The following is an 18507-nucleotide window of genomic DNA, read 5'->3' on the forward strand; positions in this document are numbered from 1 at the left end:
CAAAGAATGAAACAAACCAAACCAAACCAAACTGAAACCGCAAAAAATCGTATTTGGTTCGGATTAGTTTGGGTCATTTTTTAACAAAACCGCACGGTTCGGTTCGGTTCAGATTGCGGTTTGTATTTTGTAAACCGACCCAAACCGAATCAAGCCGCATTATGTTACAACCTAAATTTTACTTAACTCACATCAAACCCAAACTTAAACCTATTATACATTAGCCTTATGATTACGAACAATTTTCTGATCCTTACACATATAATTTTAGTCACAGTCTTCTCAAATTTCTAATAACATTATCGCACCTTCTTTGCCACATACATCTTCCCTCTTCTTCTATAATTTCTACTCTTTTATATTCTTTCTTTTTCACTTTCTCATTTTTATGTAAATGTTCTGTATTTCAGTTTCATTTTTATCGGACATCTTCTTCTCTAATCTCTCAATACTTTTTTCTTTTCTTTTTCACCTTCACTAATCTTTCGTCTCTTCTATTTTTTGTTTCATTATAATAATTTTTATATTATTTTATGCTATTATATTATGTTTAATATTTCACTTTTGTGTAATTTAATTTTTACATATTAAATGAAAAATTATTGTCAAATTATGACGAGTTTTGTTGTTATTTGATAGTATATGAATGTCTAAATACAAAATTATGTTGTAATCTATATGTGTATGTATGACTCAATAAAATATTTGTAAAAAAACGAACCAACCGAACCGAACCAAACCACATTAGTTTGGTTTGGTTTGGTTCGGATTTTTTTTAAAAGCCAACCGAATCAAACCAAATCGTACTATTTTTTCTCTTGCGATTCAGATGATTTTTTTCTTCAAAACCGTTGAAACCGCACTGCGAACACCCCTAGATACGTGTGCACGTAATAGTTTTGAACCGGTTGAATTGAATTAAGTTAAATAGAATAAAAAAGAATACCAAAAAAAAATAAAGAAAAATGGAAAGCTATGAGAAAGTGGTGGTTTGGAGGGTGGGGTCCTTATTTGATACTATAAGGAAAAGGTATAAGCATTTAGTATTTAGGATATAGGATTGGATTCTGTTTAATTTTTGAACGGAAGCGATTGAAGAATTATCTATCGTAAAGAATAATAATAAAAAAAAGAAAGCAGAGGTTGGAAAAAGAAAAGGTTGAAGGGAAAATCGAGGAAAAGGAAGAAGAAGGAATGAGTGCTACTACTCTCTCTCTAACTCCCACCCCTCTCGTGGGTTCTTCTTCTTATCATTATTCCAATCCAAACCCTAATTTCAATGCCTTCTTCTTCTTTTCCTCCAATTACAACCCTAAACTCAAACCAACAACCCTATCATCATCATCATCTAGGACCACGGTATCTATCACTCTTTCATTTTTTTACTATGCTTTCTGTTTGTATTTTTCTCTAATGAATTAATTCTGTTATTTTTAGTGTGTTTATGGACACGTGAATAGAGATTCAGATTACGAAGTTGAAAATGGGTTAGGCTATTTTGATTCCGATGAGGAACTAGGCACTCTTGTTCGAACTCAGGTTCAAACTGTCGCCGAAGGATCACCCTCCAGCAGGCCATCTGACTACGACCCTGCTCCTGATGTTGATTATCTACAGGTATCCTATTATCTCTTTAATATACCTTTCAACTTATGTGTTTTCAATCATCTTATACCTTAACACTCAATCCACCTTAAATCCTTTCAACTATCAAACACTCACAATTACTTTTATTTTTTCACTTACCTATTACATACATTGTTATCAAATAACACCCTTGGTTGTGCCATGCCGCGAAATGGCGCGAAAAATTGCATATTGATGCAGTGGAAGGATTTCAGGGGGGTTTGTGTTCTGCTGTGAGGCCTGGTTTATAAGGCTATCTGAGGAAGTAATCACAGTACTCCAAGCTCTATGGTGAAGAGTTTAAAGGGATTTCAGTGGAAATACAAGGAGAAGAGAGAAAAGTTGTGTGACATGTTAGTGAGGTCACATGACTAGTTTACTCGAATCTTTTAATCTCATCCATTGATTATTATCTAATGGCTTATAAGAACTCCTCTCATTCTCACTAGATATGATCCCTCTGTGTGTGTTTTATTTGTTATTATGGACGCCACACCCTACCTTACACCATAATGCCGTGCTATATCTTTGTTTGTTATCTGTTTGTTATTTTTGCGGGCTGCCAGGAACCGCCCTCTGCCGTTGATAATATTGCACTTGTTTTTGACTTTGACAATGCCTTTTCACACAATCATTCAAATATTCATAATCTTTAATGGTTGCAATCTTGAAAGCAACCTCAGTTATATTAATTTGCACAATAATTGATTTGATTTGCTACAGGAGTTATTGGCCATTCAACAACAAGGACCTAGAACTATTGGCTTTTTTGGAACACGGAACATGGGATTCATGCACCAGGAATTAATTGAGATTCTTAGCTATGCTATGGTTATAACTGTAAGAAATGCTGCACAAGTTCTATGATTTGTGTTGACAATTCCTATGAATGTTTCACAACTTTATGTGCGTTGGTTGCAAAATTTTCTTTGTAGAAAAACCACATATACACATCTGGAGCATCTGGGACAAATGCAGCTGTTATCCGGGGTGCTTTAAGAGCAGAGAAACCAGAATTGCTTACAGTTATATTACCCCAAAGTTTAAGCAAACAGTCTCCTGAGAGTCAGGAGCTGTTATCCAAGGTAAAGTTCTTGTTTGAACTTTTAAAGTTTTTATATTGTCTCTAAGGTTTAAATTTGAAGTGTTCATATAATCTTTATAGGATCATTTGCTGAGCATCTGTCCTTTCTCTCTTCCTGTATTATTTAATTAAATCATTTTTTACATCCTGAATACTAATTTTTAATACAGTATTTTTATTTCTATATATTTCTCATTGAATTTTAGATTATATAAAATGATATGTAACCAAAAATAAGATTATATGGAATGATCTATTTACTCTTATGATAAAATTACTCATAAAGAAGTTTTATAATTTAATCAAGAACTTATTTATATTTATTTAAATTAACATAAATATATTAATAATTTTTAATATCAATTCTTTTATTTTTATTTAAAACATATTTATGAAATTATTTAATGCTATATATGAGAAGAAGAAACTTCAAAGACCAAATGGAATTATTTAATGATGCTATAAATTTGATAGGTACCAGATATGACCTTATATTTAATGCTTCTGGTAGGAATAGTGATCAGCCACATGTATAAGAATCTCCCTTTTAGATCCTATTATTTTCTATTATTTATCTCATTATCTGGACCTGCTGCGCCAAACCGGATGAACACTAACGCATGCTATAGAAATTTAGATTTCATGCTGCTGTCTCCTAGTTTGTATATAATGTGCCGTTCTTGATTGGAAACTGGATTTATCTCTTTTTGCATTGTTTTTTTGCTGCGATTTTCTTCAGAATAAGCTTTTTAGGTCCTTTGGACCTTGGCTATGCCCTATGATCTTTTATGGTTTTGGCACCTATGAATAGAAGTTTGGTTTTGGCACTCCTAGTTTGTATATAATGTGGCGTTCTTGACCAGAAATTGAATTTATCTCTTTTTGCATTGTTCTGCTGCGATTTTTCCGTTAGAATATGCTCGTGAAGCCCTTTGGACATTGGCTATGCCATATGATCTTTTATGGTCTGTGTGGAATTACTTCACCTTTGCTCCTCTCTGGTGTTTACAACAGCCATGGCTGGAAACAGACATGGGCGCAGAACCCACAAAACACAGACCAGAGCATGCCTGTTTCTGATTATGGGTATTTCTTTGTTAGACCTACAGAAAAATAGTCATGTTCTGTTACATCTCAATTTCAGTTGCTTTTTTTTGTTGCCTTGCTGTGAGGATGTCTTGTTATCCTCTTTCTTTTTACTCGCCTTTCTCTACATTTACACACACACCCTTGTTCCTAATAACCTTGGACTAGTGTAAACTACTCAATTCTATTTTTTGATTGAAATTCTGATGCTCCCTGAATATGGATCTTAGACACTTGCTAAGGGCCGTGCTGTGCACAAGATTCCCAGTATTGTGGTCGAGTTTATAATCATTAATTGTAATTCCTATGATTTTGTTGAATGTGCAGGTGAAAAATGTGATAGAGAAGCCCCATAATGATCATCTACCTTTATTAGCAGCCAGCAGGTTTATACTACTAGCTTTTTCTTGCTGTCTTTCATTTTGGAATGATTATACTTTCACAGGATTTATAAAGACTAAAACCATATTTAACCATTTATAATTTATAATACATGCATTGTTATTTATTTGAGGTAAAATGGAAATAAAAATTTATTGCTTAATTCAAAAACTAAAACCTCCCCAAGCATGAATTTTTTGTATGTTAAACCATCACATTATGAAATGGCGGTAGTGTAATAAGGGTATGGTACCAATTTAGAGAAGCAATGGCATAGGACATATCATTGTCTGCATTTTGTCTGTAAGAATGCAGCATTTGTTTCGCACGTTTAGTGTAAGCGACTAATGTAAATCGAATAAATAAGCTTGATATTGGTAAAAATTGCAACCAGCTTGTAATGAAAATTTGGAGCAAACTTATGCTGTCATAGCGGCTTGTAAGATTAAGACATTAAGTTCTACAGTTGTTTCAATTGCAGGCTATGTAATATGGATATCATTTCACATGTCCAGCAAGTCATTTGCTTTGCTTTCCACGACAGTAGGTTGCTGATGGAAACATGTCAAGAAGCAAAAAATATGCGGAAAATTGTGACTCTCTTCTACCTTGACTGAGGCAATTTTTATCCATGTGTATACATTATTTCTCTGCCTAAGTAGGGGTTGGGAGGGTAGTGCTTATCTTTAGTTTGTAATTAGTATTTCATTATTGTTTTAAAGATTAGTTAGAAAGGTAAACTTAATCACATTATTGGAGAATGGCTGTAGACTTTTCATTTTAAAACAGAGGACGTTGTCCTTATATTTACTCAAAACTCTATTTTGGGCAGTGAAATTGATTGGATGCACACGTTTGAACCGTTTAAATTTGTTGGTTTTTTTGTTGATACATATTGCTTGGATTGACGGTGGGATTGGGAAAAAAGCAAATTTAAATTTGTGAATGTTGGGATTTGATATCAAAATGTGCATCCCTTTTTATTATTTCAACCAAAGGTTTCGGCCACATACTCTAAAATGAATGGTTCCATTTCTCTTTCTATATGTGAGCAGCAATCTAAGCTAGGCAAAGTAAGAGGATGCGAATAAGTTTGAGAAGAGTAGAGAAAGTTATCAGAACATCTACATGAGGAGAGAGTATCATGATTTGAAGAAACTATTTTTTTTTCTTTCTTTTTTCACTCTAGGGATGGAAGTTAATAGTTTAATACCTCTCCTCTCACTTTCTCTCTCTTTTTTTAAGCAACTATGTATTGAAATAGAGTAAAAAATAGAGTAAAAGGGGTACTCAACTCAAATACTAAAGAAAACTATTTCAAACAACAAAGAATTTGTCATCCAATCTTCCCTAGAGAAAGAAAAGGATGCCATTAAATCTAGCCCCAAACCAATCACAAGACAACGACTTTACAATCGAAAGAATATCACAAGGACCCTTCATACCTTTATTAAACAACATATCGTTTCATACTTTTATTAAACAACGTATCGTTCTAAACTAACTAAATGGCCTTAACAACAGTTAACCAGATAAGTAATCTAAGCTTCTTAGTATTGCCTCGTAAAGCCTGATTAAAACGCAATAAATGATACGCTAAACCGCCATCAACAAAAGGAGTGAAGGGCAAGTCAATCCAAAGAAAATAGATTTCCAAACTTGAAAAGCAATCGAGCAACCCAAAAAGAGATGAAGATGAGCTTCAGCACAATCGAAACATAGCGGACAAACAAGGGAGTGTTGCCCTGCAATAACACCCATTTTCTCTAATTCATCTCTGGTTTGAAGCCGGCTGAGGAGAAGACGCCACCCGAAAATTTGAATATTAGAAGGGACATTTGTTTGCCAAATACAACCTAAAGTAGACGGCCTAACTACATCCAAAGAGACTTCCGGAGAAAATTACGAAACATCTTGGAATAGAGGCCGATTTGACGCAAAAGCCGTTTGGATCAAACCTCCAAACCCACCTATCGGGTAATCCCAATGTGGGAGAAATCCCAGCCAAGATGTTGAGAAGCAAATCAGCTTCTATCAAGTGCACATCCTGCAATGGCAACGTAACAGACTGGAAAACATCCCACATCCACTTCCCATGAAGCCAATATCCAACATTTGCAATTTTGATTCCCCTAGATTCCTTTAACAAACCGAACAATACAGGAAATAACCTAGACAACGATGTCTGCCCAAGCCAATGATCTCTCCAGAAATCAATCGAATATCCGTTTTCTAATTTACCGACAACCAAACTACCGAACCAATTCCCCAACACATTAAAATTTCTCAAAGCGATATAAAGATCCCGCCACCATAAAGAAGATTTCTTATTGGTGGAAAAAGAAGAATCTAGAGAGAGCGCGCTATGTTTTTCTCCTTATCAATTTCCTTTCTCCCTTTATAATAAAATAATTATAAGTGAGTGATCTTTCTTGTCACTTTTATGTGGAAATATCATTATGCTGTATAACATTATACTGTTTAAAATCTTAATTTTCAGTACTTTTGTGGGTCTATTTGTCCATTATCTCATGGACTATCACCTGAAACAATATGAAAAATGGGATTACTTCTCCTATCATAAGTAATGAAGAAGCATTCTATGGAAATCTGAAAAATGTTATCTCGAATTCGGAAGTATACTTTCGAATGCATTTAAATACATTAAATTTATACGTAAGTGAATCACACTAATTTTGTTAAAAAATAGTTCAAAAATATAAATAAATTCGGAAGTGGATTTGTTTTTAGTAGGGATAAAGAGTATAATCATAGGATTTTGGAATTGAAACATGAGCTTATTATCCATCATGAGTGGAGTTCGGGAAGCTGGTTTCATGTGGTACACGAACGTACAACAAACTGTTGGACTTCATTCAAAATCAATAGAGATAGGGTTATCGATTCAAGAGGATTCAAGAGGTTATATATGAGAATCTCTTATCCCAACCTATATACCTAAAAACCATCCTATGTAATTCCTAAAATCCCCTTCAATTTTTGGAGATGTATTTTCGGACGCAACTTTATTTGTTAGATGTTAGATTGTTTCGGAGATGCATCTCCATTTTTCATCAAAAAGCATTTAGACATGTATCATATCCAGTGAAGACAATAAATTCTAAATTTTCTAAGTGATTCTCAGATGAAATAGTCATAAGGTATACTATGATGAATTCGACAATACAAAGGATAAAAAATGACATATTTTAAGTTATAAATCAAGAGCACATAAATCCAATCCAAAAATACTGCATGTCGGGCTCGTGCCCTATGTTCCTACGCTGTCTCCTATACATTAGTGCCTGTCGAGCCTTCACCATCAGGGCGTCTACAACGTCCCTTGCCTTAAAGCCATCCAGAAAGAATCCTCTATCAATACTTGTCTGCCCAATCTCCATGATACGGCGACATCTATGCAACACATTAACAATATGATTTTCCCTAGCCTGTTCCTCCTCTAGTATCTCCTGATGAGCTGGCCTTAGTGGATCTCCTAGAGCATCCTACACATATAAGAATGTGACACCTGGAAGAACCACCAGATGTAATCCTCTACATAGCTCCAATCATTCTCAGCTATGGTACTTTGTGTCCTCTGGTACCAAATGATTAAGATAACCATCAAACATATCATCATTATCTATGTGTTTAATAGTGGGAGGACTAGACACATAAGGATCTATGGGAATATACTGCATGTAGCCGAACAAACGCGTGATGCGCTTAGGCAGATGAGTAAATGTTAGACATGACTCGCAAGCCAATCATCCCGAGTATAAGACTATGTCGTCAAATGGATTTGTCGTCTGGTTCCCTCTTAGCGGGGCAAATGCAGAAGCCTGTGGCATGACCTCTATATAAGTCGGTACACATGACCAACCGGAGATGCGTGGGAAGTGCTGGAGGATCCAAGCCTAAAAATTGTTGGAATACATGAATCATTAGTTATTGATGGCATTGCAATAATGTAATGAAAATGAGACAGAAACACTAAAGTATCTCATTAGTTACCATTAATAGTGTGATTCTTCATATCACCTATTTCGTCTTTCACTTACATCCTTCGAATGATTTAGTGTAAAAGTAAACCCCACAAGCGGCCCCTAGTTGTACTCATGGATCCACTCAAAAAGTCTTCAGTACCATTGGTTCATAACATCCACATAAGTGGAACTCTTGTACACAAAAATGATAGTGCCGACCAAATACAATAGGTATGCCCTCATAGCATATGCTCTAAGATGCCCTACCTACTCGTTATCACCAACAACCTGTTGTGCTCCTCAGTATCTCATATGTATACACCTTCTTCAAGAAGCTAAACATAGCATGAGACCTCAGATGAATTCAAACTCCCCCATGGAAACCTCTGGGTCAACTTTTAGATGGTCTACCATCAACTCCAGTTCCTCGTCTTTGTTAATCTTCCCATGATCTAAAAGTTCCCCTAATCGAAAGATGCAGCAGACATGAGACATTGTCTAGTGTGATAGACATCTCACCATGTGGTAGATGAAATGATGAGGTCTCCGTGCACTACAACGCGCAAGGCTTTTAAAAGCGCTTTTTTTGGCCTTTAACAGCGCTTTAAAGCGCTGCCAAAGCCAGCGCTGGCATAGGCTACGAAAGCGCTTTTAAAAGCGCTCTGGTAGGCCCCCCTATAAGAGCACTTTTCTGGAAAAAGCGCTCTTGTAGGCCCCCCTTTAAGAGCGCTTTTCAGGAAAAAGCGCTCTGGTAGGCACCCCTATAAGAGCGCTTTTTTCAAAAGCGCTTTCGTATGTTGCGTTTTTTTTTTTATGCTTTTTATTATTTCTAAACCTGCACTTTTGGCAGCAATATTTTAGAACCTGTAATTTACTATTTTTTGGCAGTATTTTTTCATGAACCTATAATTTATCATTTCAAATCGATATATACCATTATAATCGATATCGATTATATACAAAAAAAGTATTATATTATGTACCATTAATGTAAATCAAAATACATATATACATATTTCTAAACCAAAACAACTAAACCAATTCACATATTTCTAAACCAAAACAACTAAATGGGAAACAACTTCCGAGTTCTTATGCAACCAATGTACGCTTCCTGTATTATCTGGAGCTATGTTGTATTGATGCTTTAGTGGAGAACCAGTAGTCACCTGAGCTATGTTATATTGTGTCACAGAATATGAATCAAATAACTGTACCCCGAAGGATCCTTCCACAGAAGACTTCGGGGTACAATTACTTGATTCATATTCTATGGAACATAATCGGCAGGGGCACATTGTGTTCTATCCTTTACCAGTCCATCCACTGTTTGAAGCTCAACCTACAATAGAAAAACGTGATTATTACTAACTACATATAGAAAATCTTGAATCATGTAAAAGTTGATGAAACCTGCCTACAGTTGTTAGTCCTTCCGAGCTTAAAATGAATATATCCAGCATCACCAAGTCTCTTCTCATACAGATTGACAAGCTCTTCATTTCCAACCCAAAATTCCTGCACAATTCCAATTTCCAACATAAAAAAAAAATTCATAACAAGAAAAATCAAAAGATTTCATACGAAGTAAACATAAAAATCAACACAAGGATCAAACTCTGAACAAGCAACATAAAACAAATTTTTTTTTTTATAATATGTAACAAACAAGTCCTGTATATGAAATGTTTATAATAAGAGAGCTAAACAAAATAAGCTTAAAACAACTAATGAAAATGTCATAAGTTCTTTTCGCATTGTCTTCCATAACAAGTGCATACTTCAGTCAACAGATAAGCTAAAATAACTTCACCTAAACATGCCCTTAACATGAAAAGTAAAGACTTATGCAGTTGAATGCTCACTAATACTCACAAGTGAATTTATACAACTACTAGAAAAACACGAATTACCTGCAAAAAAAATATTCGAAAGGTATAGCTGCGGATTTTTTTGGGAAATTATAAATAAAAATTTGTTTCCTGCAGCCCAGGAATGATTCACTTTACCCTTTTCCTCTTTTTATTCAATGTTTCACTTCTACTACTTATTTTTCTTTTAATACTTTTATATTGCTTAATCTCCAATTAAATACTCACTTTTCATTCCAATCAAAACATAAACAACAACAATCCATTTCAAAAAATGCACAACGATGTTAAACAATCCATTTCAATTGTTGATTCTGGAGGAAAAAAAATGAAAGATTTGATGAAAAATGAGAAGAAACCTGCCTACAGTCATGGCGGAGGTTGCGAACAAGAAGACTGGTGACGGCGACGGGGACTTGGACTGCGACCTCCTCCTCCGCCTCCTCTTCGGCTGTAACGGGGTGGAGGCGATGGAGTGTAGCTTCTTCCTCTTTCTCTCTCTCTCTCTCTCTCTCTCTCTCTCTCTCTCTCTCTCTCTCTCTCTCTCTCTCTCTCTCTCTCTCTCTCTCTCTCTCTCTCTCTCTCTCTCTCTCTTCTATGCTAGGGTTTCGCGTGTTTTGGATCTGAAACAAAACGCGTGTGTTTGTAAAATATATAATTTTTTAAATGGGCTACCAGAGCGCTTTTCAAAAGCGCTTTAATAACACCCCCTACCAGAGCGCTTTTATCCCAAAAGCGCTTTCGTAGCACCCACCCTATAAGAGCGCTTTTAAAAGCGCTTTCATAACCCCCCTACCAAAGCGCTTTTTAAAAGCGCTCTCATACCCCCCCTACCAGAGCGCTTTTTGAAAGCGCTCTCATACCCCCCCTACCAGAGCGCTTTTTTTGCATCATTTTCCCTTGTTTATTAATTTTGTTTTTAGCGAACCCTACGAGAGCGCTTTTGCTAAAAGCGCTTTAGTAGCTGCGCTTTAGTAGCTTAAATTTGGCGTAGTGGTGTGTCATCTCTCTACAAACGCATTAAGCATACTGTTAATTATATGTATTTTGATTGGCATTATGGGAACATGTTGAACAAGATGTTCCATTCACTTCAACTGAAGAAGACATGTCAAAAAAGATGTCCTATGCAAATTTTATTCGACATCGCATCTGATATGTTACAACCAGTGTTTTAAAAACCGGACCGGACATCAAACCGGTGAGGGTACTGAGTCACTGGTTTATTGGTCGAACCACTGAGTCACTGGTCGAACCGCATGACTAAACTGGGTTAAACCGGATAACCCGGTTGAATAGACCGGTCGTTATAATAAAATTATATAGGTATAAAATCTGTTGAACCGGATGATTCAGTCTCTACAAAATATAATTAGCACTAATTTTTTTTGAAAATATCATATTATAAATAAATTCACAAGTTCATAATTTAAATTTATTATTTTTTTTGATAATATGGAGGGCCTAAGCCCAAGAAACAGAAAAGCTAAACAAACATAACTCTAGGGTATGAAACCCCTTGCTTATCACGCTCAAAATTCTCAAAAAGCCAGGACGGCATATCCCGATAAAAAGTGTAAGTAGCCTTTGACTCTTTCCCATGAAGAGCCATCATGTGAGCACAACCATTCGACTCCCTGTAGACATGATGCACCTCCACACTCTCCAGATTACGCATCCACTTGTGAATATTCCGAACCAAGTTGCACTTAGACAACCTCTTAGTTCCATTTTGGTTGCTAATATCCACCGCTTCTTTAGAATCCGATTCAATTATCACCCTCTGATAACCATGTTCTATCACCATCTTCAGCCCATCATGAATTCCCCATAGTTCAGCCATAAGCGGGCTACTAGTCCCAACACACTTCGCAAAACCACCACACCACATACCTTCGTTATTTCTAATAATCCCTCCACATCCTGAAACGCCCTTATAAGAGTGAGCTCCATCCACATTAAGCTTGACAAACTCCTTTTTAGGAAAATTCCACTTAATCATTCTTTCAACCTTATTCCTTTCCATGACCTTAGAATTGATAGCAGCAATGTTGTAACTTTCAACTCTGGAAGCAACCATCCCATGCATATCCCACGGCCTAACAATAAAATAGTACATAATTATAAAATATAATTGCAAACAAAATTTTAATCGCAACATAATCTAATTGAATAATTTATAACAAAATAATTTCATTGTCTACTAAATTTAATTACAAAAAAAAAATTGTTTCAATGTTGGGATCTCCTTCTTCAATATTAAAATTATCGGTAACAAAATCAACTGCATCTGCAACAATTTTTTTATTTTTTATTTATTTTTATTTTATTTATTTTATTTTTCATTTTAATTTTTCATTAAAATAGTCAAAACGACATTGTTTTAATTTTTTAAAATTAATAAAAAATTAAAAAATGCAATTAGACCGCCGGTTCACAAAAATCGTCGGTTTTTCCGGTTTTAACGGTTTACACCGGTTTTGACTGGTTCACACCGGTTCATTGACATTCCCAATCCAACTGTTGAACCAGACCGGTTAGCTAGCCGGTTCCCGGTCCGGTTTCTAAAACACTGGTTACAGCTGGATCAATTGAAGTTGGTTGATGTACAGGTGCAAAATATTTTGGAATATTATGCAATCATATGTGGCACTTGATTTAAGGGATAATAGATTGTCTCTGTTTTCAAGATATTTGATTAGTTACTAAATATGGAAAATATTTAGGAATACAATATTTGGAGCCCTATCTTCATGGAGTAGATTTTGGAAGATTTTATGGAGCACCCTGCAGCAATTTGAAGCCCAAATCCAGTCCAGAAGATTATTTTAAATAGCAAGCATCAAACCTATTATTTGTGTGAACTTATGTTAAAATTTGTATTAGGGTTTGATTCGGGCAAAAAGGCAGCAGTGATATGTCTAATTGTACTCCTCCAAACCCCGAGGTGCTTCTACTGCCTCATGGGCCTGGGATGTCTCAGGTGCCTATTTTGTCTCCTAGGCCTGGGATGCCTCAAGTGTCGATGTCGTCTCTTGGACCTGAGATGCCTCAAGTGCTGCTGCTGTCTCCTGAGTCTGGGATGTCTCAAGTGCCTATAATGTGCGAGGTACCTTCGGTGACTCAGGTACCTCTGCTTCATCAGGTGCCTAAATAGGTGACCTTTGTCGTTTATGGGAAGATTGAGGCAGAGATGCATGAGGAGTGGATCCTCGCCTCCTACGGGAAGAGGAAGAAAAGGGTGGAGATACATAAGCCCTGGAAGCTTACGCCTCTACATCAACCACGCTAGAGGTAACAGGAGCATGTGATGGTTGAATCGTTTCTCTCCGAACAGATGCATGTTATGAAATCCTGTTGTGTCTCAATGCGGACTGTCTATCAACCATAATTCCTTTAAATAGACCACATCACACGCGTTACACAATAAGTTTAGTACAAAAAAGGAAAAAAATACATACTGATGGATTACAGAGATGCATATTTGGTTTCTAGGTAAACGTTGTAATTTTCTGTAGATGCATATCTGTAATGACCTCCAACTCTCAACATCGTTAATGGTGGAATGCACACCCCTAAATCATAAAAAATAATGCATTGATCGTAAAAAGACCTATTTAACTCGTTTCTCATTCGGTATAAGCTATCAAACATGTAAAATCTATCTATTCCGTAACCTAAAAATCAACTTCTACACATTTATACGTAAACTCAATAAAGTTTATAAAAAACTTACAAATTATTTCTTGATGTTGCTTGAAATTGGACGTTTGAAGTTACTTGATCTTGCTTGAATGTGGTTTGAGAGAGTTTGAGAAAATGGGGTTTGAGAGAGTTTCAGGACGTGAGGAAGGTGAAAGGCTTTTGGCGTGTTTTTGATCAAAGAGTATCTGGAGATACATCTACGTAAGGTTTACGAAGATGCATCTCTAGAATAATTTTACATGGAGTTAGGGACTAATTCAAATTTTCACTGGATTTTGGTACGCCCATAAATGTATCTACATAAGGTATACATAGATGTATTTTTGTATAATTCTTTCCATTGATATAGGGTCTGATTCATAAATATATTGAATTTTGATGCGTCCGAAGATGCATCTCTGAAACCTGGAGGCAATATTGTATTTTCACGAGGTATGCTAATAAAGCATAAGATGCATTAAGACATTTCCTTATATCTCCTAATGTCTTCAACAGGATCTGTGGGTTCAATCTAGCCATGCAGAGCATTATAAAAAATATGTGTATAATAACAGTTCTATCAATTTTGGTTCATCCTCAGTTAAAAATTTCAACTTATACCTTTTAGGAATCTGGAAGTCCGTAGAGTACCACATTTGAATTTCCTACTCAAAACATCACACACATTTTTGTATATTTTCACTCCATATAATGTATCATCATCTTCTTCATTCATAAACTTTAACTTGAACATGAAAATAATTAATAATAAATCCTACGAAAGTATACTTTTGGATTTATTTAAAAAATAATTTTTAATATTTTTTTAATAAAATGAGGATGCGACCTAATTACGTATGAATTTGGTGTATTTGGAATGCGTCTGAAAATGTTTTTTTCGAATTTTAAATGCATTTTTAATTTATTACAAGAGTGGAAGAGCATCTCTTTGAATTAAAGAATTAATCCCCATTAAAAAAAGAGATTCTCAATTTCCTCTAAAATTTTAGAATCTTTCTAAAATCTAATATTGATACTTTTTAATAATTATATGTTGGAAAATGTCGACGAGCATGACGAATAACTACTATTGGAAAAAAAGCATAGAGAAAAAATAGATACACAAAAACAACACAAGAGATTAACATGGAAACTCCAAAATCGGAGAAAAAATCATGATTGTTTTCAAATGACAACTAGAGAATAATATTGTGTGAAAATTATTATAACACATAGACTACCTACCCTTAACCATCCCAAGACTCTAATACACCTGCATTCTCCAAAGCAAATAATTAACTACCCCTTACAACACTTTAACACAAGAGAATACGAGAAAATATTAAAAGTCAAATGTAAGCTTAAAGTGCTTTAGACCACTGTACTCCCTTCATTCCTATTTATAAGCAAAATTTAACTTTTTAGATTCACTGAGTAATTAATGTATCTAACCTATATATAGTCTAAATACATCATTTGTTCAATGAATCATTAAAGGCAAAATTGGCTTATAAATAGGAATGACGGGAGTATCTTGTAACGAAGATCTTGAATTCTATATATAGTCTCAGACTCCCTCTTTCTTCAAAAAATTAAGCGACATGGGACTTCGAAGAACTTGAATCTTATATATAGTCTTGGACTCCCTCTTCCTTAACAAAACTAAGCGATGTGAGACTTGTTCAACATGTATATTTTCAACCAACCCCAACAATCTCCACTTTGATTGAAAATAATACATTAACTTCCATTGTCTTAACTGAAATTCATACTCCACCACAAAGAGTATAGTCACTTGAAGCTACTTCACTCCAAGAATTTGCACATTGTCTTCACCGACAATCATAATTTTTAAAACTATCATACTCCACTTAAAGAAGAGTATACTTCACTTGAAGTCAAACCTCTTCAAAAAATTTCACTTGTCGAAAAACAGTTTGAAACTTTATGGTGTAACTTCTATGTTGGTCGGAATCTCTTCAACCATCGACATAATGATAATCCTACAATCGGTTCTTTTATTGAGCTCTAAGCAACTGGTGTAGCACCTAGCATGAACACATAACCAATAGTAGATTTTCTATCCTCATTATCACCACACCAACTTCAGTTAGTGTATCCCTCAAGCCTTCATCCCTTTCCTTCATCTTCCGCGGGAAACAAAATTCCATAATCTAGTGTTCCTTTAAGATATCTTAGTATCCTCTTGGTGGCTGCAAGATATGACAACATTGGCTTCTACACAAATCTACTCACCGTGCCTATAATGTAAACTAGACGAGGCCTTGTGTGTCACAGATATCTCAATGATCCAATAAGTCTTCTATACTGTGTTGGATCAAGATCATCTTTATTTGAATCTTATATCAATTGCAATCTTGGTTCAGCTGGTGTTATTGCATAATTACAATCTTCCATCTTAAATATCTTGAGTATCTCCCTAGAATATCTTCTTTGGTGCATCATCATACCTCTAACACACTTGTAGAACTCAATTCCAAGTAAGTATGAGATATTTCAAAGATCAGACATCTCAAACTCCCTGCTCAACTCAACTTTGAAATACTCAATCTCCTTGCAATTGCCTGTTATTAGAATATCATCTACATAGAGACAAAGTATTAGCATCTCACCTTTGCTTCTTCTGACATACACACCATGTTCAGCTATACATTTCACAAATTACTTTTCTCATCAAAAACCATTTATCCTGTTATTCCAAGCTCCTGGGCTTATTTCAGCCCATACAATGCTTTATGCAGCTTCCACACCTTGCTTTCTTGGCCTTCCTTCTCAAAACCAAATGGTTATGACATATAAATTTCTTCATCTAAAGGGCCATTCAGAAATGCATATTTCACATTCATTTGACACATTGTTCATTTGTCCATGTTTGCCAAACTAACAACCAGCCTTATTGTTTCAATCAAGGCCACTATTGCAAACACTTCATCAAAGTCGATTCCTAACTCTTACTTAAAGAGTACATGTCTTAGGAGGTATGATGAATTCAAATTATTTATTAAATAAACCTGCTTTTTCAACGATGAAGGGTATGTTTACTGGAGAGAAAACGCCAATTTGCTAGGTGAATGGATCACCGACCATCGAATCCAAAATATAAAGTTTGGGTTGGAAAATAGGGAAATTCATTGGTAAAATCACATCTCGATCACAAATCCAAAGCAATTTGAAGAATACTTTGGTGCGAAGAAACCCAGAAAGGCTAATTCGTTGGACGAGTCAGAACTCGCTTAACGAATGAGGATCACTTATGAAATATATAAATATGGGTCTTGGCCATTGTAACTAATATATAATTTTTAAGTTAGTTTTTATATTTTTGTTAAGCTCACAATGGGAGAAAGATAAAGAGTTTGTAACGTTAAAGGTGTGCTTATTGAAGTGGAGCAACTGAGGAATGAGAGATTGTATGAATGTAGTTACGCTTCCACATATTCTATCTTGCTACCATTGTCACGAGTAGCTATGTTCTCTTTTGTTAGGGGTTAGTTTGTACATTATTATGCATTGTATATATTTGATGTAATCATGATGTTACGCCTATTTTAGTCAATAAAATATATCTGATCTTTACTCTTTTTCCTAATGCAGGTGATACATGTATCATGTATGTGAATCTATCTGATGTGAATAGGCGCTCTTAGGTTTACACCAAAGATAAATGTTTGTATGCATAAAATGATTTGATTGCTTATAACATAATTTGTGGATTTATCTTATGTCGAGAGGTGTTTTTAGGTTTATACTTATGTAATCGTATATCATGAGTTATAGTCTATAAATAGATTTAGACGTGTTATTCATGTATATTATTGAACAATAATGCTATTGTATTGTTTATTAGATTGGGAGATCGTCGAATAAACAATATAATTGACATTACATGTTATTTCAGATACGAACAACATTGTTGAACAATATAAGGAAATACTAATTGATAACTAATATGTGAATAAGTGATAATTGATATGCTTGTAATATAGTAGTTACAACCTAATCTCACCACTCTCTATCACAATAATATTTTCTTATTTTACTACACTTTTCTTTCTTGTAACGAGAGAGTGAACAATAACCTATTTCTAAACTCTTGGAAAACATGTGACAAGGGTTAATGCATCGTATTTTGCTAGTAAGTTGTAAGAACAACTAAGCATAGATTTTATCCGTGTTTAATGAGTGTAAAATCATAATTTGTCTTAAAAAGTTTATGATTTTATACCGGTTTTTTTTATAAATCTGATATAAATTCATATTTTTTACATCAAATTTTTTAAATATCCGTTATAAAATCATTGTTTTTTTAAACAAATTAAGATTTTATGTTGGTTTTTTAAATATCTAAAATATTAAAAAAAAAAAAAAATCAAAAAATTCGATAGTGTTAAACTTTATTTTTTATTGGACTATCGAATATGACCTATCATATTTTTGAAAAATCACAAACAAACTGGATTTATAAAAAATAAGATAATATAACTTCGTTTTTATATAGGTTTATCTGATAAGAACTATTGAATTTTTTTAAAATCCAGAAATTAACATAATTTTTCCTAGATTTTCAAAAAAATTGGTAAAAATACATAAACGAAAATTTTGATTTGTCTACCTAATTGAGAAGAGTGTGATATTTAATTGGAAGAAATTGTTAAATTTTGGGTTAATGTTGAGAAGAGAATAAAAAAGAAGAGGGATAAAATTGTTAAATTTTGGGTTAATGTTTAAAAGAATCCTACTATAAGGACACATAAGCAACCTAGTTGAC

At 34.6% G+C, this 18507-nt stretch overlaps 1 protein-coding gene across 1 annotated transcript; it reads left to right on the forward strand.

Moving 5' to 3' along the window:
- The first annotated feature begins 1068 nt into the window (after positions 1-1068).
- On the forward strand, positions 1069-5046 carry LOC131625900 (uncharacterized). Its single transcript, XM_058896736.1, has 6 exons — positions 1069-1359; positions 1438-1617; positions 2350-2466; positions 2562-2711; positions 4124-4182; positions 4659-5046. Exons 1-6 carry the CDS (start codon positions 1195-1197, stop codon positions 4792-4794), a joined length of 807 nt encoding a protein of 268 aa, XP_058752719.1. The 5' UTR covers positions 1069-1194; the 3' UTR covers positions 4795-5046.
- Positions 5047-18507: the final 13461 nt, after the last annotated feature.

This window comes from Vicia villosa, linkage group LG1 (genome assembly GCF_029867415.1).
Source record: "Vicia villosa cultivar HV-30 ecotype Madison, WI linkage group LG1, Vvil1.0, whole genome shotgun sequence".
Lineage (NCBI taxonomy): Eukaryota > Viridiplantae > Streptophyta > Magnoliopsida > Fabales > Fabaceae > Vicia > Vicia villosa.

What these genes read in the sequence shown, in the direction of transcription:
- LOC131625900 (XM_058896736.1), top strand. Translation starts at nt 1,195, where the DNA reads ATGAGTGCTACTACTCTCTCTCTAACTCCCACCCCTCTCGTGGGTTCT. An exon ending in CATCATCATCTAGGACCACG is followed by an intron (nt 1,360 to 1,437) that starts GTATCTATCACT and finishes TGTTATTTTTAG; the next exon opens with TGTGTTTATGGACACGTGAA. An exon ending in CCTTTATTAGCAGCCAGCAG is followed by an intron (nt 4,183 to 4,658) that starts GTTTATACTACT and finishes TTTCAATTGCAG; the next exon opens with GCTATGTAATATGGATATCA.